This window comes from Bos grunniens, chromosome 4 (assembly GCF_055505025.1).
Source record: "Bos grunniens cultivar Pamir isolate PY7600 chromosome 4, Bosgru_T2T1.0, whole genome shotgun sequence".
NCBI classification, from domain to species: Eukaryota; Metazoa; Chordata; class Mammalia; order Artiodactyla; family Bovidae; genus Bos; species Bos grunniens.
In genome coordinates, this window is record NC_141168.1 from 42,636,514 (window position 1) to 42,657,588 (window position 21,075).

At 41.2% G+C, this 21,075-nt stretch overlaps 1 protein-coding gene across 2 annotated transcripts in view; it reads left to right on the forward strand.

Annotated features, from left to right (window-relative positions):
* Positions 1–21,075, forward strand: part of HECW1 (HECT, C2 and WW domain containing E3 ubiquitin protein ligase 1) — a 326,637-nt gene that overhangs the window by 236,471 nt on the left and 69,091 nt on the right. For both annotated transcript variants that reach the window (XM_086396047.1, XM_086396048.1), the window contains 5 exons: positions 2,733–2,867; positions 11,606–11,711; positions 12,600–12,696; positions 19,132–19,215; positions 19,613–19,722. In XM_086396047.1, the coding sequence (XP_086252173.1) occupies positions 2,733–2,867; positions 11,606–11,711; positions 12,600–12,696; positions 19,132–19,215; positions 19,613–19,722 (532 nt within the window). The remainder of the gene's footprint in view (positions 1–2,732; positions 2,868–11,605; positions 11,712–12,599; positions 12,697–19,131; positions 19,216–19,612; positions 19,723–21,075) is intronic.

Sequence of the window (21,075 nt, forward strand, 5' to 3'; positions counted from 1 at the left end):
TTTCTAGTACAGAAGTTTTTATTTAAAAAAATAAGTATTCCTTTTTTGTGAAGGGTAACTAATTTTAGATTTAAAGAATGTCATTTGTTATATATTGGAACATACACACTAATCAGACATGCCTCAAGGCTTTATGTACAGAAGTATTTATTGAAGCATTATTTTAAACCAGTAAAAAAAAAAAATTTAAGTGTCCCATGATAGAGGTTACCAAAGCTAATTGTTATGTATCTTGCAAACAGCAGTGAATAGAAGAGAAGTGAAGGGCAAAGGAGAAAAGGAAATATATACCCATTTGAATGCAGAGTTCCAAAGAATAGCAAGGAGAGATAAGAAAGGCTTCCTCAGTGATCAATGCAAAGAAATAGAGGAAAATAATAGAATGGGAAAGACTAGATATCTCTTCAAGAAAATTAGAGATACCAAGGGAATATTTCATGCAAAGATGGGCAAAATAAAAGACAGAGATGGTAGGGACCTAACAGAAGCAGAAGATATTAAGAAGAGGTGGCAAGAATACACAGAGGAACTCTACAAAAAAGATCTTCACAACCCAGATAATCATGATGGTGTGATCACCAACCTAGAGCCAGACATCCTGGAATGCAAGGTCAAGTGGGCCTTTGGAAGCATCACTACAAACAAAGCTAGTGGAGGTGATGGAATTCCAGTTGAGCTATTTCAAATCCTAAAAGATGATGCTGTGAAAGTGCTGCACTCAATATGCCAGCAAATGTGGAAAACTCAGCAGTGGCCACAGAACTGGAAAAGATCAGTTTTCATTCTAATCCCAAAGGAAGGCAATGCCAAAGAATGCTCAAACTACTGCACAATTGCATTCATCTCACACACTAGTAAAGTAATGCTCAAAATTCTTCAAGCCAAGCTTCAACAATACGTGAACCATGAACTTCCAGATGTTCAAGCTGGTTTTAGAAAAGGTGGAGGAACCAGAGATCAAATTGCCAACTTTCATTGGATCATCAGAAAAGCAAGAGAGTTCCAGAAAAACTTCTGCTTTATTGACTATGCCAAAGCCTTTGACTGTGTGGATCACCACAAACTGTGAAAAATTCTGAAAGAGATGGGAATACCAGACCACCTGACCGGCCTCTTGAGATATCTGTATGCAGGTCAGGAAGCAACAGTTAGAACTGGACATGGAACAGACTGGTTTCAAATAGGAAAAGGAGTACATCAAGGCTGTATATTGTCACCCTGCTTATTTAACTTATATTCAGAGTACATCATGAGAAACGCTGGGCTGGAGGAAGCACAAGCTGGAATCAAGATTGCTGGGAGAAATATCAATAACCTCAGATATGCAGATGACACCACCCTTATGGCAGAAAACAAAGAAGAACTAAAAAGCCTCTTGATGAAAGTGAAAGAGGAGAGTGAAAAAGTTGGTTTAAAACTCAACATTCAGAAAACTAAGATCATGGCATCTGGTCCCATCACTTCATGGCAAATAGATGGGGAAACAGTAGAAACAATGACAGACTATTTTTTTGAGCTCCAAAATCACTGCAGATGGTGACTGCAGCCATGAAATTGAAAGATGCTTTGCTCCTTGAAAGAAAAGTTATGACCAACCTAGACAGCATTTTAAAAAGCAGAGATGTTACTTTGCCAACAAAGGTCTGTCTAGTCAAAGCTATGGTTTTTCCAATAGTCATGTATGGATGTGAGAGTTGGACTGTGAAGAAAGCTGAGTGCTGAAGAATTGATGCTTTTGAACTGTGGTATTGAAGACTCTTGAGAGTCCCTTGGACTGCAAGGAGATCCAACCAGTTCCTAAAGGAAATCAGTCCTGAATATTCATTGGAAGGACTGATGCTGAAACTGAAACTCCAATACTTTGGCCCCCTGCTGCAAAGAACTGACTCATTTAAAAAGACCCTGATGCTGGGAAAAATTGAAGGCAGGAGGAGAAGGGGACGACAGAGGATGAGATGGTTGGATGGCATCACCGACTCAATGGACATGAGTTTGAGTGAACTCCAGGAGTTGGTGATGGACAGGGAGGCCTGGCGTGCTATAGCCCATGGGGTCACAAAAAGTCAAGCACAACTGAGTGACTGAACTAACTGAACCGATCCATCAAACTGAACACCATATACTCAATAAAATTCTGTGTTAAAAGAATATTTAATAACTTAGAGAAATGCTCATAAAATAATAGGTGAAAAAATCTTATATAACAAAATTGTAGGTGCTGATGTTAGGAAAATAGATGTGTATTTGCATAGAAGAGAAAACAAAAAAAAATCATGAAAACATTTTGTTGATTACCTTTAGACTGTAATATTTGGTATGATTTTTAATTATCTTCTTTGTACATTTTTATCCTTTTTAAGTTATTTCTCAATGAAACTATATTAATTCTATAATCAAAAAAGGGCATTTATTTTAAAAATAAACTAAATGCTCTCCAAATGATTAATTACTAGAATGACTTATCCTTCAAAGGATCTGTTTCTCTTATATTCCATGGTAAGATGTTACAATTGCTCCTCTGTAACTCACACCCAATAAAGTGTTTATCAGTGACTGGGGGCTTCACTGAACTCCTGAGCGTGCAAAAGCAGAGGCATCTCCCATCTAGTTCTGAGTAGATGAAAAGGAGGGGCAAACATAAACCTGATGACTGAGCCCTGGAGTGCTCCTGGGGATCACTCACTTCACTTGGCTGCTTCTCACATGTATGTTCTTTCCTGGTCTGTCTGTAGTCTTTCTTCGTGGACCACAACAGTCGAGCTACCACTTTTATTGACCCCCGAATCCCTCTTCAGAACGGTCGTCTTCCCAACCATCTGACTCATCGACAGCATCTCCAGAGGCTCCGAAGTTACAGTGCTGGAGAGGTAACACCTCCTCTGCCCCTGCCCTCCCATTCACAGGACCACAAGGTCAGCCTGTCCTGGTGGGGCCAGGATCTAGAGTTGCCTTTTCCCCCAGGGGCTGGGCCAAATCCATATGCTCTTTAGTAGGGAGGCTGATGACTCGAGGCACCCACTTCGTGTCCTGGACCCATCCTCAGATTGCTGTCCTTCTGCCTTTCCTTTTTTCCTACACAGTCATGTTACTGAAAAATCCATCTAGTTTAAAGAAAACTGAAAATACAGCATCAAGACATCCCTATACTTACGGCTGATAATGGTGTTTCCTCAGCCCACTGGTCACGTGTGAATTCTTAAATGATGGTAGAACTACTAGGCAGCATATGACTGTTTTAAACTTCTCCCGTTCCCTAGATTTTGGACAAGACTTCATTCATGGACTGAAAACTGGGGAAATGAACTGGGCCACATGAATACTCTGTTCCCACTCTACCATCTGCCCTTCCCTGCTTTATATGTTCTTTCACTCAACATGATTGATTACCTTCTGCTGGGCCATGAAAGGCTGCCCCCTTTCTTAAGCATCAGGTTCCTTGCCTTTCTGAATTCCTTTTTCTATATCCCATATCCTTTCCTGTTCTCCCTTCTTGAACCAAAATTCAAAACATAGCTTTTTTCCCATTGCTAATTAGTTCCCTACAATAATATGAGCAAATCTCTTTTTTATGTTCTGACATTTCCCAAGTATCTATACCTTCTTTTCATGGAAACCACCAAGGTCTCCGATGATATAGGCTCTGAGAACCGTTTCCAATAAAGAGTAGAGTTAGATTATAATGAGGTAAAAAAAAAATGGAAAAAGTACTGTAGAAAGAAAAAAAACATATATATGGTCCCACAGAGAGTCATTCCAGGGAGAGCCACAGTGGACATCTCTAGAGGCAGAAAATAACCATTCACCTGTCAGCCTCTAGAGAGCAAACATGAGTCTCAAGGGAAGAGCTTGTTTTAATGAAAGCTTAGTATAAAAGAAAAAAACCTTTACTAGTTTTTCAGGACACTCATCTGTATACACTGAGAAATGTAACTATTTCTAACCAGGGGCACTCACAATTTAAAGCCAGTGTGATAAATTGAATTTTTCTTTCATGGAGTCATCTTAAGTATCATTGTTTTAGGGTACTATTGAAAGCATGTTAACTCTTACTGCATATGTATATAAATGTATATGTGCATATGTGCATACTGCATATGTATATAAAATGTGTATGTGACCATGCATAAGGGAGTATTATACACTCTCCAGGGGTTATGTGGGTGTCAGGACCCTCCAGATTCCAGGCACTCAACAGTTGACACATTCACAGGCTACAGAAAGCCGTGCCCCAACTTCTCAGCTCAGCACATATAGTCCCTCTCCCTTTTATAACACTTCAGAAATCACAAGATGTATTGTCTTGATATGATAATGGGTAAATTCAGAACTCTGCATCAACTTGAATATGCCATTTTAATCTATTTTAAATGTCCAAGCTCTTTAATATTATTAAGGTGAATTTCAGTATTAACATAGAGCATCATAGCATATGATAAAAGAAGCTCAGTACTGCCAGACAGATTCAGATTCACCACGGTCAATTTAAAAAAAAAAAAGTCAATTACTCAGTGAAACCCCTAAACATATAAATCTATCACATATATATGAAGTTAACCTGAAAATATAAATTTTAAAACCTTCCAGTTGAAAGAACAAGATTAAAATCATGAGCATCACTTTACCTGTTCCAAAACATTTCCTTGATGTTATTGACTAGCCCAAACACAGCCACACTGAATATCAATGTTAATAAAAAAGTGCCATCTGCATCAGCCAAGAAAGACCAACACGTGATGAGAAAAGGGTGTCAACCATCTGTATACTTCCTAATTCATTCACTCTCCAATTAACTGTCCATCAGGTTTTTAAGCCACTGTCATCCCTATGCCCAATCTCTCTCTGTTGGTAGCTTTGCAGTGACACAAGGGAGAACCAAGAGGGAAGGTGGGAGGCAGAGAATACCTGATCCAGAGGCAGCACACCAGGGAAAACAGGGACTCGGCCTCTATGAAAGCAAATACCTGATTCCTCCTACTGTGAGAACACAGCCTACGGTGTGAGGAGTCAGGAAGACCTCAGTGTAAAAACCGAGGGGGTGGTGGAAATGTTCCTTGTATTTGCTCTAATATCATTTTGTTTCACAAATATTGATGAAGTACAGGGTTTGCTCTGAACACTGTGAAATGCAAAGATGTGTGAGATATGACCCCTGCCCTGGAGAACTGTGTACTCTATTTCTGAAGCCAGGCCAGAAACATACACAGAGTTAAGTAGCAAAAGAAATTAGAATATGGTTGAGGGCCAAGAGAGCCGTTAGGACAAATGCCACAGAAGTTCAAAGGAGGCCAAGAAAATGTTTGTTTTAAAAGAAGGTGCTTGACCTAAACCTAGAGAAATTGGTAAAGCCTAGCAAGTACACAGGCAGAGAAAGGGCAGCCCCCACAGAGAGCATAGCTGAAGGATAAGGAGCCAAGATGGGGTTGAGAAAGCTCTGAAGAAAGACAGGGAATAAATAGTACAGTGTGACCAGAATAGTAAGTCTCCACTTGGTTTTTGTTTCAAAATTTGGAAAGCTTTGAATGCCACATGAGTTAGGACTTTTATAAAAAGTCCTTGGAATGAATTTGAGAAGAATAATATGATGATTTATATATTAAAATGGGCTTTTAGAGATCAGTTCACCCACTGTTTCACAAAAGGGGAAGATTATTAGCAATTTGGGGTGACAGTTCTCTGAAGTGTAGAATCATTCCTTGTCATTGCAGGGTCTCTTCTCCTGGTCCCATTCATTAAATTTCAGGAGTGTCAGTTACTATGACAACAGAAACAAAAACCAAAACACCCTTGTGCTTAGTTGCTCAGTCGTGTCCGACTCTTTGTGACCCCATGGACTGTAGCCCACCAGGCTTGCTCCTCTGTCCATGGGATTCTCCAGACAAGAATACTGGAGTGGGTTGCCATGTCCTCCTCCAGCAGATCTTTCCGACTCAGGGATTGAACCCTGGTCTCCTGCATTGCAGGTGGATTCTTTACCTGCTGAGCCAGAGAAGCATCTCCATTAAGCGTCTCCAGACACTCCTAGGTGGTAATTTCACTCTGGTTAATCATCATATTTCACAATCAAGTAAACTGAAGTATCAAGAACTCAAGTCACCCAGGGAGTTCAGAACTGCAGTTCAGATTTCTCAACTCCCAGTCCAGTGTAAACTCATATTTTTAAAGGAGACAGTGACAGCCAAGAAGAGATGGGATTGTGGCACAGGAGGATGTGAGAAAGGCCATGAGAGGCCACTGCCACAGACCATATAGGTGATGAGGCCCTAAATTGGGGTGACAAACAACACAACCTCAGGGGAGTCAAAGGGTGTGTAGAAGGGAGACTTAAGACTTGGGTCAGCAGATCGAAGTCCCATCTCTGGCCTCTCTGCAGAAGTGCTCTGGGTCATTGCACCTTCCTTCCCTTTCCGTGGTCTCAGTTTCCCCATCTGTAAACAGAGACAAGGAACTGGGATGGCCACTAAAGTCCCCTTCAGCTCTATGATTCTCAGCATCTGTGAGGCTAGACAAACAGTCCCATGAATGGCTCCCAGATAAGATAAGCAGTAAAGCCAGGTGGGGAGGCTGGCAGGTGTGCCTTTATATAAGTCGATGATGAGGATGGAAACAGCAGGAGAGCCAATTAGAAATGACAGCTAAGCAGTCAGAAAGATGAGACTTAGGAATATCAATGAAGTATTTCCATAATCCATGATTTTTCTGTGTCACCTTTCATGGGCAATAGGGGATTCACTCTAGGTGTTTCTTAGACCTCAGCTTTGGGAATCAATATTTTCTGTTCACCTTCATGAGCCATTTCTTGAGTGTTGTTCAGGGGTTGATTTTTTTTATCCATTGTACTTAAGGACAGAATTAAAATCAGTTTACAAAGTCAAGATCCTAGATGGTAAAAATTCCCCTCAAAACCCCAACAATAGGTTATTAGTAGAGGCACTGCTCAACGTCTTTTTAGCCTTTACCTCACCTGAAAATTGTTGAGGCAGTTTCCTGAAAGCAGTTAATATGAGGAATATAGGATTCTATGCATAAAAAGATCATTCTTTGACTTTTTTTTAATTAATTTTTACTGGAGTATAGCTCATGATTTGACTCTTTCACATGCATTTTAATACAGTGGCACATCCATCTGCAATATATTTAAGTGCCAACAAAACAGGCTTTATCACTTCCATAGTGTCCAGATGGAATTGGGCATGATGGATAAGTGGAAAAGAGCAGATCAAGATCCCATGTCTCTATCAATAAGGAAATCACTGGAGGTCAGCTTTGCTTGTTTATACTGCAGTTTGCAATGTAAATTACCATTAATAAGGAAGGATAACAGACCACACAATGTTTGTTTCTTTCACCATCTTATCTTGGTCAAGTAAGAGAAGTCATTAGTCATAGAACATTTCTGGAAGGGTACATATAAAAATGCTTAACAGTAATTGCCTCAAGTAAAGGACAGGAGTCTGACAGGAAAGAGAAATTGACTTTTCACTCTCAAAGCAGAAGTCACTGTGAATCATACTTTGCAGTGAGCTGCTTTTATGACAAAAGTCATTGTATCAACTCTAATGACAGAGGTCATCATGCTAGAAACTGGCCTTTGGGGAGGGTAACTTTTGCACAGCTTCTTAAAATTGGGAATTTTCCTCTTGATTCCATGTAACCTATACTTGATTACAAGTTTCTTTGGAAGTTTGTAAAATCCAGATAACCTATGAAAGTACACTTTTGAATTAAAAATGGTATCTAATGAGTGTAGAAAATATAGGCACAGAAGGAAAAGAAATCAAAAGGCTGGTATAGCCCTCCATCTGGAGAAAATTCGTGGTACACAATGAAGTAAAACAGTTGAATTGTATTGTCTATGCTTTTGTATCTTCCTTTACCATTATAGTGCATTGTAGATAGTTTCCATGCCATTAAAATTCTTCTGTACTTTATTCTATGGATTGCCATAATTTAATTCAAAACTTTCTTTTGTACATTATGTTTGTTGCCCACTTTTTGCCGTTAGAAATATGTTGAAAAACCTCATAGATCACTCTTATTTCTGTATAGTTCTGCAAACTTTGTTAATGATCTACTTTTAGAATACAAAAAGAATCTAGAGATGAACATAATTTCATTACTTGGGCTTTTCCTCTGAACTTGCAATTTTTATCACCAGGTCTCCAGCATTTTTGAGACAGCATTAGCTGATGATGAACCCAAATTCAGTCTAAAACCTGCAGTTTTCAATCACAGATTTTTTTAAAAAAAAACACCAGTTTACATTTCCAAATTGTAACACAGAAGAGAAGCTTGTTTTCTAGTTGCTGGAAACTATTTTCTGAGCATATCTATTCTGTTTTGTCTGGAAAGCTAAATGTTTGAAGTTTGTATATTTGCAATTATGATTAAAGCTATCTCAACATCAAAAGGAAAAGAAATCTAAAAAGCAGTCATGTGGGGCTCTCTTCTCCCTCCCTCCCCTGGCCCTGTGTCTCTCCTGGCCCCTCTTTCTCCTTCTCTCCCACCTTCTCCCCCTCCCTCCCCACCTTCTCCCTCCCTCCTCCTCCTTTCTCCCCACTTTCTCCCCTCCGCCCTCTCTTTCTATATCTCTCTCTGTGTGCTTGCACACACAGGCACCCCTACCTGAGAAACTCAGTGACCCAAAAAGTGTCCAAAAGTGTCAAATTCTGGGAATTTCATGGAGTCATATAATCTTGGTTTTAAATGGAAAAGTCATTCCTTTCGGTATTTTAAGTAGTTAGGAAAGCAAATGTCAGCATCGTGTTTTCAGTGAGATCCAAATTAGTCACCCAGTTGATGGCAGGCTTCCCTCCATGGACCACTTGTTACCACTTTTGGATCACCTTTGCGACAGTAATAGTAAAGGACAGGAGAGCCTATGCTGCAGTCCACGGGGCCACAAAGAGTTGGACACAACTTAGCAACTGAACAACAACTGAACCACAAGGATCCCAGCATGTACCAAGTTCTATGAAATCTTAGAATATTAGAGTCTTTTTTAGCTCTGCCTAAAATTGTTTCCATCCCTGTAAATTCCTGGCCCCTAGTTGGAGAAGCACATTTCTATTTAATGCTATCATCCTCCAGTTCTCTCATCTGGAGTCCATCCAGTACCACTCTACAGTCACCTCCTTTTTCCTCGGCCGATGTTGCCATGGCTCAGGACTCCACAAGCCTCACCGCTCCCCAGTATTGTTTCCTCTGTCTCGCTTATAGTCACGGTGATGCATATCCCTTAGCCAGTCATCTGCCTTCAGAGTAGCTGACCTTCCTCTGGTTCTGCAGTCTTTCAATCTGGCTTGGTTTTGCAGTAAGCAGGTAACCTTAGAAGCAGGAACCATTTTTCCCTAAAGCATTTCTACAACACATGAATTCCTTACAACCCCGCCGTGAAGAGAAGTGAGCCTCTTCCTGCTTCAAAGCCTTGTTTTTCTCCAGGCAAAGTTCAGTGCACAGCCAAGCCTTCTTGAGTTCCATTCTCAGGTCCACCTGCTTTCCCAATTTCTTTCTGTAATTCATCTCTTAGATAGCCTTCAACTGTTTTTGAGATTCCTGTCTTTATAGCATTGCAAATATTTTCAGCACACATTACAGCAGACTGACACAACCCCCTGGAAGGAAAAGAGAGATTTCAGTCCCAGGAAGCTTTTACATATTTACTAATTCATGGAAAGAGAAAAATATGAGACTAAATATGGCATATCAGCCATCAGCAAGCCTTTCTTTCATTACTTTGCATTGTAACCGTTTAACCAGAAAGTGCTATTACAGAAATTCCAGCATCTAAATCTTGGTAGCTGGCTACACCCTCTGAAGAGAGCTGGGTGCTGATGGCATCAAAGTGAGAAGTCAGCCAGAGTGGCACAAAATCTATTCCCCTTGTCCCTCAAGTGAGACAAGGGCAAGAAGAAGGATCAGGAGAGGAAAAAGATGAATCTGCATCCCTCCTATTCCAGAGGAGCAGTTCAAAGACTGCCACATACAGAGAGTGAACTGGTAGCACATCTCATCTGAAGGATGTTATTCTTGTCTGTGTGAAATATGAAAGTAGAACCTAAAGGAAAACCAACAATTACCATTTCTGTAATTAGGAAGCCCTACATAATCTGCCTTGAAGATTGTCACCTGCAACATCACACAGGGCCTAGTCTTAAGTGACCACTTTTAGACGAACCTGACCTTTCTGGGGTTATGCCTTAGGAGCTCATCACCTCTCCTGAATTCTGTGTGTGTGAATTCTGGTCTTGGAGAATTTTCTTTCTTCTGTTTGTCTGGATATTTGAGCTCTTTATGAATATCTTCCAATGTCATCTTCAAAATTCTTAAATATTTTAAAGCCTAGTTTGACATCTTTGTCACATATCATACAGAGAGTCATCTACACCCATCGCCATATATCTGGTGAAAGTACTCCAGTTTGGAAAATCTGTGGTGCCTCCATTCAAATAGCTTACCCTGCAAGGGTCCTTGCAGGAGCAAAATATATATGGAATCATGGTAGAAACTCATTGTTATGCTCTAGAACCTAGGGAATTTATGAAAATTTAAAATCAAGCTAAATTAAAGTTAATCATCACAAATATCAGTTTTAAGCTAAGCAAATTCTCTGTCCCATGAAGTTTTGTCAAAATGTCCAACCCAGAATACTGGTTGCAGGCTAGTAGTATGGGGAATCTAAAAACAATTCTTAACAGTCAAGCATTAGTTAGTATTATGGTTCTATCTCTTCCAGTTAAAAATTTTGGAAAAACTTATTTTCTCTGATCCTCAAATTCCCCATTTGTAAACTGGGGTGAATAATGCTTATCTTGCCAAATTTTGTGAGGATGAGACTGTATAAAGAGTATGCTGCTGCTGCTGCTGCTGCTAAGTCACTTCAGTCGTGTCCGACTCTGTGCGACCCCATGGATGGCAGCCCTCCAGGCTCCCCTGTCCCTGGGATTCTCCAGGCAAGAACACTGGAGTGGGTTGCCATTTCCTTCTCCAAGGCATGAAAGTGAAAAGTGAAAGTGAAAGTGAAGTCGCTCAGTCGTGTCTGACTCTGAGCGACCCCATGGACTGCAGCCTACCAGGCTCCTCCATTCATGGGATTTTCCAGGCGAGTACTGGAGTGGGGTGCCATTGCCTTCTCCTAAATACTGTATAAAGAGTAACCAGTATAATAAATGTGAGAAAAGACGCTAAACAAAGAATGGCCTTTCAAGTATAATAAATACTGTTTAAGACAGCCAGCCCAGGCCACATTTGGTTATTAAGTTCAGTGCTGCCTCTTAGAGATGAAGATCATAGACCTACTTTACTGATAATATTCCCTTTAACATATTTCTGATGAGAAATATTTCTTAGCCTATTGGGTGTATTAATGAGATGAACATTCATGGCATTTGGCATAGTCACTTTCTTAAAAACCACAACACCAACGATTCTACTGAGACATTTTTTTCGAACATGTTAATTTTCCGTCATTTTTGGGATTATAACTTCATTCCTCCTTTCATTTAGGTGATGTTAGGGACTTTTTGCCACTCATATTGAAAAATCAGTATTCAAAGATCATCCAAAATGGATGAGGTTTTTAACACTTACAATTTTATTTTTAAATTAGGCCTCAGAAGTCTCTAGAAACAGAGGAGCCTCTTTACTGGCCAGGCCAGGACACAGCCTAGTAGCTGCTATTCGAAGCCAACACCAACATGACTCATTGCCACTGGGTATGTATCACGCTTGTAAACCCCTGGATAATCAACACCTGTTTTTCTTATTGTGACTCCTTTAATATTCAGGACTCTGTTTCCTTTCTAGTATTGTCTACTCCCCTACCACTGGTTCCCATCTTCCTCTTGCACCTCTTGCCTTTCCCTCCTCCTCACTATGTCCTTCTCTCTTCCCTTCTGTTTCTCTCCCCTCTTCCAGACCCTCATTCCCCTCCTTTTTTATTCTATTCAGTGGTTTGTTAGCTGGGTCCCCGGATAGCATAGCATAGATAAGGTGACGGATGTGGTTGCTTTTACATGCAGTTTCTCATTTAGACCTCTATTCCCGTGTGTGTATGAGGATAAGCTAGAAGAGGCTCCATTCCTAACTTCAGCTACCTCTTTCCAAAACACTTATATCAAGATGTGAAAGAGTCTACATGGATTTGGATGTTTTCATTATCCCTATTGGGAAACTCAACCAATGGCAGAAGTCATAAGTGCAAGTGCTCAGAAAAAGATTTCTTTGAATTTGCCATAATAACGCTGGCAGAATTATGAGAGAAGTTAGAAGGAGTAGAGTAGAACTCCACTCATGAAAGACCTATTTTATTCTCTTCCATCTGTTCACAAGGGGGGGTGAGTTAACACCGAGATAAATTCCTGCAATATTAAAGATAATTAACTTAGATCTGGTTCGCTTTAGATTTGATCATTTAAAAATAGCCAGGCTATTATGTCACAGAAAAAAAAAGCCCAAGAGCTTATATTTTTTTGATGAGTATGCTCCCTGCCCTTCAGACTCTCCTCCATTAATCCTGGTATCAAGCTGCCATTTTCCAATCATTAGTGAAATCATCTCTGGGCTGGAGACTCAACCACAACTTGCACTTTTGTCTGTTTCAGCATATAACGACAAGATTGTGGCATTTCTTCGCCAGCCAAATATTTTTGAAATGCTGCAAGAGCGCCAGCCAAGCTTGGCAAGAAACCACACACTCAGGTAGGGGCTTGTCTACCACTGTCTAATTCCAGGTCTCTCCCACTGGTTTTCCAGGTGGAACAACCTCTGTGGAGAGACGGCAGACGCTTATGATGTGTTTTATTCATGGGTTTAAATTATAACCTAAATACTTAAAATGAAGGATCCAGGGGTTCTGTTGCAATCAGAGATAGCTATCATGTCAGCTTACCAATTATTCACATGATGCAAAAATGCTTTCCATTGATTTGGAGGGAAGCACAGAAAAGGAGCAAAATAACTTTCATCAAAGATTATTTATGTAAAGCACCACATGAATTATTTTATTTAAAGAATATAATTGTTTAAATGTGTACTGGATATTAGATGACTATATTCATAAATGAACAAACAAAAAGGTTTCATAAGTGTTTTAACTACTTAAACCTTATTGTTCATTAGGGTCATTTTTGAATGAGTGTCTCTGAAACTCTGAGTCACTTCATTTGGAAGGGAAAACCACCCAAAGTGATAAAAAATTATCCTCTGAAGTTAAATCCTACATTCTCACCAAGGTATTAGAGTATGTCTCTCCTTCAGTTTACTACCCAACATTTCAAAAGCTAGAGATGCACAGTAGTTAACTGTGTTCACTGGAAGTTTGAATACTTGCTCTAGCACACAGGGGCCAGCGATGGAGGCATGTCCCTTAATCCTCTACCCTCAGTCTCTTCTTCACTGAAACCAGGTCACAGTGTGGGCTCCACTGAGATGCTTCTCTGGACCAGGTAACATGGGCAGGGAGGCAGCTGGTGACCCTCTCTGACTCCAGCTCCCATCTGGTGGTCTTTTGAGTCTGGTGGACAACTGTAATCCTCTACTTTGACCTCCTCAATGAGTCACCAACACCTCAAAATAATCTCTTTGCTATTCAAATCTTTATTAATCCTGCAAGGATGGATCACTCACTGTTCTTTCCCATCCATCACCACCCACTGACACCTGCTTTCCCTGTGGTTTTACTCTACATAAGTTAGAGCCTCCATCCTCCCAAATGCCCATCTCAACTCCTCCCTCTTTCTTCAGCTTCACATCTAAACACTTACCTCCTCACTTTCTTCCAACCCTTCTTTTCTCTCCTCCCTGCATGGCCTATGCTTGGATCGTCATCATTTCTCTGCTGGACCTTGCAGGGATCTCTTAGCAGATATCCACTTTCACTCTACTATAAACAGTGTTACCTCCTTAGATCCCATGCCACCCCATGCCCTTCAATAAAGCTTCCCATGGAGTATCCTTAGGGCTAGCTGCCATAAGGGCACTCTTCTGCAGAACCTCAGAGCAGCTCAGTGTTAGCCACCAGAGTTCTTGGCCTTCCCCAATCAACAGAAATTGACTAGAGGCCAGACAAGAAATTCAGGCAAGGTCGTATTGGTACCTGCTGCAGCAGAGGGGAGCAAAAAGGAACAACAGGTCGCCTTGCTTGCTCACTCCCCTGGGTGTGGGGGGCTTGGTTTCTTATGTAGGGGGAGGGGAGGGTGTATCCAGGGGTCGGTCCAGAGGGGTGGCTTGGGTGTTTTACACCTCCTTTTATTTGGTGTTTTGGGCAGAGGGCATGCTCAGTTACCCAGCTTTTGTTTCTGACCCTCTACTTTTGCTTCAGGCTCTTCAAAAGTGGCAGTTGGGTTTTTTGGTCTCTGTATCTGTTGTCCAGAATTTGTCCCAACTGCCCACACACACAGTTATTTCTAGTCCCATACGGTTACATTCTATTCTGTTGTTCAAGGAGAGGTATGTCCAGGGGCAAGCACTGCAGCACGACCACAAAGGGATCCAAGTCCCAGGCCTGTCTCACTGGAAGCCTCTCTGGAATTTAGTCCTCAAGGAAATATGCCACATAATAGCAGGTGGAGGGGCAGTGGTGAATATGTGACTCTGTCCTTACTGTCATTAAGGGGGCCAGCTAGGATCTTGTTTCAGGCTGGGCTGCTGCCCCTCACCCTCCGTGGGCCCTGATCGGCCCTGCCTTTTCCTTAATCCTGCCGTGGCTGCCCTAGCCAGGCTACTGAGCAGTTCAGGCCAGATTTGTGATTTGGGGACTCATGCCCACTCTATGAGGGTTTCAGAGACAAGTGAAAGAGGCTGTCCATGTAGATCTTCTGCAGTTTTTTCTTCCTCTCTGATACGACAAGACCTTAGTTTCATGGGGGAGGGGGTGGAAATCTGGGTATAGTTTGAGAACTTGTGAAAAATGCATCAACTAATAAAATTGGCTTATTTACATGGGGCCCTTGGGGGGAATTCTTTGTGGGGAGTACTTCAGTTCCTTGTGAAACTCTGAGCTCCTTTTCTAAAAAGGGACTGGTTTTGACGGAACCTTTCTTATACCAGAGGTCATGCTAAGGCAAGTTGTAAGCCCTCTCGTAAGAGTGGAATTCTTTGCAGTTCCACTAGATGCACTGTGGGTGAGTAGATGAACTGTGTTGAGACACTCCTACATCTTTTCTCTCCAGTATTTCAAAATGCATTAACAAATGCTTCCATTTTCATCATTCAATACAAACAATACAAACAAAATACAAACAAACACAATACAAACAAAATAATGCCAAAAAACAAAAACAAAAACTTCTCACCCTTCTCATGGCTCCTGTTGTGTATATACTAAAGTCAAAATTTCTAAGCACAATTTCCATAGTCCCCTAAGTCAGGCTCTAATCTAACTCTCCATCCTGGGCTAGTTTTTTCTTCCTTCTGGTGTCTTTCACCTCCCTCAAAGGGCCTGTATTTTATCCTACCCCCACCCTTCCTAGAATGGCTTTTCTCTTAAGGGCACTTCAGCCCATTTTAAAGGCTCAAATCAAATGCAAAGATTCAGTGATCTAGGCAGACTTTAGCATTTATTTTGCCTTGCTTTACTAGCATTTGTTTTTGTACTTCTAAGATATTTTTCCTTTATCCGTTGTATTCTACCACTACTGATGTCTGCCTACAATACCATAAGCTCCTTAAGGCAGGATCTATATCTTTGTGTTTGTACCACTCTCCTGTCAGAGCCTGACCCTCTACTTTGAAGACAGGAAACCATGATCACTTTCAGATTGAACTAAAGATCTTTATCTTGAATGAGTGTGACTTCCATTTATTTTCAACTCTGCCCAAGTTTTATTACTGTGCCATGGAAGGCAGGGCCATATTTGGTCAATTCTTGGGCTGCTCTCTGACTCACACTGCATAATAATTTAAGAGAATCTCCAAGGGATTTTCAGAAGCATTGTACTACCTGAAAACTTCCTGATACATCACTGCTCTTGAACATTGTTTACCTTACTGACTCTACCACTAAGTAAGGAATTCACTGCTTGCTTGTGGGAGAAATGTCAGCTCCCCAAAGGCACTAGAGTCTTATTTAAATCATTTTAAAAGCAATAAAAACAATATTCTGTGAAAATAAAGACTGGAGTATATTTCCCAAGGGAAGTGAAGAGTTTCAGCATTTATATAGCAAACACAATGTGATTTTGTCACATTATAACAAAATCTAAGAAACCTTGAAGGTTCTGTTGCAGTGTTTGTACAATTAAACTTTTCCAGATATAGGGGACATGAAATTAGGGAATGTTGGAATTAGAAAAAGTTTGGAAATTAATGTAGAAACTAATATCCTTCTTAAGGTTAAGGATGCTTCTGAGAATCTGAGGAAAGCTCTTATAGACTCTTCCAAATATAGAAATGTGAATCTTTGTATATAATTTCAAACAGTTAATGGACCCTGAAGGACCTGTAGAGTCCAGATTGGAAATCCAAATAGCTCCTCAAAAATTGAAAACTCAAAGTGACATCAGAAACTGAAATCAAAAAGGCAAAAGGAGAGCAAACGCCCGCTCTTCAAGGGGTCAGGCTTCAAGGATCCAAAAAACGGGGCACTACTCACTGTGACTGGGCCTTTGCCCGCCCCCCTAGCTGTGGTGTGAGGGTGAGTCAACTTGATTTTAAAGGTCCACGAGTTAAAGGAAAACCTCCTCTCCCCATGATGCTGCCCAAAGGCAGAACTTACTGCTTCCTCTGTGGTCCTCATGAGGGGCCCATGATCTCTGCTTGGTCATTGCTATTCTCAGGGAGCCGTGGACCCACTGTCCTGGATTCACAAAGCCAGTTGCTGGGTTAGACGATAGAGGACGAGTTCTCAGAAAACCGAGTTCAACAGACAGAAGTGAATCATAAGGAAACCACACAGGAAGAGGGAAGATGCAATGGTAGCCATCCTCATTCATTCTTTCTTTCTTCAATGAGTACTTTTATTGGGCAGGTATTCTGAATCAGGATGGTGCTAGGGCTTCATACCCAGTACTGAAGCAAAACAGACATTGATCTCATGGGACTTATAATCTATTGAGAAAGACAAATGATAGACAGTTGTGACATTTTTAAGCCAAATATATAGCTAAAGATTGTATTATGGGCCACGGAGGACATGATCAGAATTCAGAGATAATGAAAGAGGGGTGTCAAGGATTTCATTATAGATATTGAGTTTTGAGATCTTTGAGGCCACAAATGAAGATGTCAGGATGTCAAAGAAGCAGGTGGCTCTACTGACCAGAGCTCTGATGGGAGCTTTGCACTGGAGAGTTCTTGATGGGATGCAGGCAAGAGAGGCAGATGGCATTCTCACCTTCAGAGATCTCCCCACACCTAGGCCCCAGTGCCTTTGGGCTGGACCCAGGGGCATTTGGAGGCCCCTTAGACTAGTAGGTCTGCCTGAGATTTTCACAAACATGACAGAGGGTGTCATGTCCCCTGAAGAGCCACCAAAACTCTCAGAAAACTCTGCTTGGATTTCTGACATGTGGATGTGGTTTGAGTGTGGGGAGCAATGGTAGAACTACTGCAGGGGACGCCTCTTCCCCTGCCTGAGGAAGGCACCCTGCTGCCCTCGTGGACTTGACTCTCTTCGGTCTTCTTTTCCCCAGGAATCCTGGGAATAAAGAGTGTCCCCTAAAATGTTCTCTCCCTTTTTCCCCAGGCAGGAAGACCAGGGGCATACCCAGATATGGGTCTGTTGGGGTAGCAGAGTGACTTGTCCCAGGGACATTGCCATTGGGAGAACACATCAATTTGACAGTCCTTCATGGGACTGAAGTCAGTAAACCAGAGGAGCAGGGTCCACAAGAGTCCTCCAGAGAAGAGGGCTGTTAGGTGGTGTCAGGATTTGAGGACAGCACTCGGGCGCATGTAGTCAAGGACACGGAGACACAGAAGGAGGAGCGGCTGCTGGAGGAGGTGTGGTTCTCACACCCCTGCCCGGGCTTTCACCTGGTCCAATTTCCAAATCCCCCATCAGAGAAGCTACTATGAGCACCCCTGGGTTTTGGAAATAACATTTACCACAATGGTGCTCTATCTATACTGACAGGTTGGACCACAGTGCGTTTCTCTGTTTAATCCTATTTTGTGTATCTTTGTTGAAGCCAAAAAGTTTCTCTTGTCTCCTTAAAAAGTACCCACACCAAAAGGTCAATTTCATTATATTTTACCTGAAAGCAAGCAAGTTATGATGAAGATTTGGATTCACATTATTATAATCAGAGAGAGAAAAAAGTTATATCTGCAGTATTTTTATTAATCTTTTTTTAATTGCCCATTAGAGGAAACTGACTAAAAGGTATACCAGATCACTCTTTATTAATTTCTTACAAGTACATGTGACTCTAAAAGCATCTCAAAATTTTAAACAAAAAAAGTGAGATTAATAAAATATCAGTCCTTAAGTCTTCCCAGATTTCTGCTGTATCTCTTCAAGAAAGAGAAAAAACATCTAACTTCTTTGAAGCATGATTACAAGGGATGATTGTTGGCCATAGTATTTAAAATTTTTGAATATTTGAATGTTAGGAAAACACATTACAAAGTTCATTTGATCAAAAGGAAAAATCCTATTTATCTATAGACTTATTGGAATAACTGCCAGATTGGAGTTGAAGGTTATAAAAAAGTCAGAATTCATGTGTTGTAATTAAACAGAGACAAATTGATGCCTATGCTTGGATTGACGTGGGAGGTTCTCCTGTATTCTGGGGCTGGACCCCCTCTCTGGACTCAGTATGGACTTAATTCATTTTCCATCAGGCATAAGGTTTCTCAAGAGACGTCCCCTGACTCTTTCCTCCCATGGCTTCTAAAACACCGTGAGCCCACAGCGGCCCTTCCCAGCTCCACTCCCAACTGCGTGGCTCTCTAAGGACCCACCAGTGTTGTGCTCCTCAGCTTCTGTCCCCATGTGAGTCTGAGAAATACAGTTCCTAGACAAGCATCCTGGGAACCTGTGATACGAACCTAAGCTACCTCAAAACACTCTGGACATTAGAACATCACTGTTCAGCCCTACTGAAGGTGAAAAGGGGGTTGGAGAGGGATTCACTCCTTAGCTTTTATGTCCGTGCGTAATTCTTATTTTCTTTTCCACATTTATCCTAGGGAGAAAATCCATTACATTCGGACTGAGGGTAATCATGGGCTTGAAAAGTTGTCCTGTGATGCAGATCTAGTCATTTTGCTGAGGTAAGGGGCTGAGCCTGAAACAGTTCTGGAAAAGCAACTGGAGAAACTGCTCTGGGTGGTTCTCCACGACAGCCTGGACTAAAACACCCACTGTTTGTTCTAGAGGAGTCTAGTGGCTGTGACTGAAGTGGGGCACCCGCCTTACACCTGCTGTTCATTTCCTTCTTTACGTGTACGGCTGGGGTATCCTAAGCTACATGTGCTCCTTGATGGAGACCTTGCTGTAGGACTAATTAGGGTTTAAAAAAATAGGGAGAGTTTGCATGCAAGGATGTGCCCATCTAAGTGAATCTAAGCGCTTTTGTTGTCTCATGAGAATTGTACCTACTCTTACAGCAATTCGTGAACATTCTCTCATGGACAGAGAACTAACTTAATTTGTTTTTCTACTTTGCAGTCTCTTTGAGGAAGAGATTATGTCCTATGTCCCCCTGCAGGCCGCCTTCCACCCTGGGTACAGCTTCTCTCCCCGCTGCTCACCCTGCTCTTCACCTCAGAACTCCCCAGGTAAAGTGAGGTTTTGGCTCTCTGTCTCCTGCCAGTGACAACCTGTGTTTCCACTAGATGAAGCTGCCCCCTCTCCCTTATTTCCTTTCAATTTTCTGATCGTACGCACACTAAGTTGGGTGTTGACACATTGCCACCTGTTTTAGTAATGCCCCCAAGCTATTACGTGTTTTGCATTTTTAAATGATTTGGAAACATTTATTGTGAAACTAATATTTCATGATCGGAGAAGGCGATGACACCCCACTCCAGTACTCTTGCCTGGAAAATCCCATGGACAGAGGAGCCCGGTAGGCTGCAGTCCATGGGGTCGCTCAGAGTCGGACATGACTGAGCGACTTCACTTTCATTTTTCACCTTCATGCATTGGAGAAGGAAATGGCAACCTACTCCAGTATTCTTGCCTGGAGAATGCTAGGGAAGGGAAGGGGGAGCCTGGTGGGCTGCTGTCTATGAGGTCACACAGAGTCAGACACGACTGAAGCGACTTAGCAGCAGCACTAGCAGCAATATTTCATGATATGAAAATTATAATGAAATTCATGCTTCATTGTCTATCAATAAGATTTACTGAAACCCAGTGACACCTGTTTATATATTTTTTATCATTTAAATTAATTTATTTATTTTAATTGGAGGCTAATTACTTTACAGTATTGTGGTGGTTTTTGCCGTACATTGACATGAATGTTTATATATTTTTGTGGCAACTTTCATGCTACAAACAGCAGAGCTGAGTAGTAGTAACAGACACCATAGGACCCCAACATCTAAAATATTTGCTATCTGGCTCTTTACCAACAAAGTCTGTGGGCCCCTGCTCTAAATTGCTGTTTTTTTCTAAAGCATATTCTCAAAGCATTTAAAAGGGAAGAGCTCTTTCTAGGACATTCTGCCTTAAGAATCAGAATGTTATTAGTTACCAATTTGAGTATTTTTTTGTTAAGCTGTAAAGGAGTTGCTAGGTTCCATACTAACTAGGGACCACCTTTATATCCCCATGAAGATGTCTAAGAATTTTTAAATATGATATGAAATCGTTCCCCTAAAGTTTTCTTAGAATGAATTTACTCATGATACTCTTTGTGGGTATTTTCCATTCCAAATGAGCAAGTGTATATTGAACTGTTTAGCGAAAAGAGAAGCTATTATTTCCTGGGTTCATCAAGATAATTAGCTTAAGACAAATTAATACTCCCAAACAAGATCCAGATATTGAAAAATTTTCCCCTATTGTCTTGATTTGCAGTGTCATGTTGTCATGGATGTTTGTGGTAAACTCAAATTTATTTTTATAACTTTAAAATTTAGTAAAGGAAGTTAGTTTTGAAAAATCTAGTAACTTCCTATCTC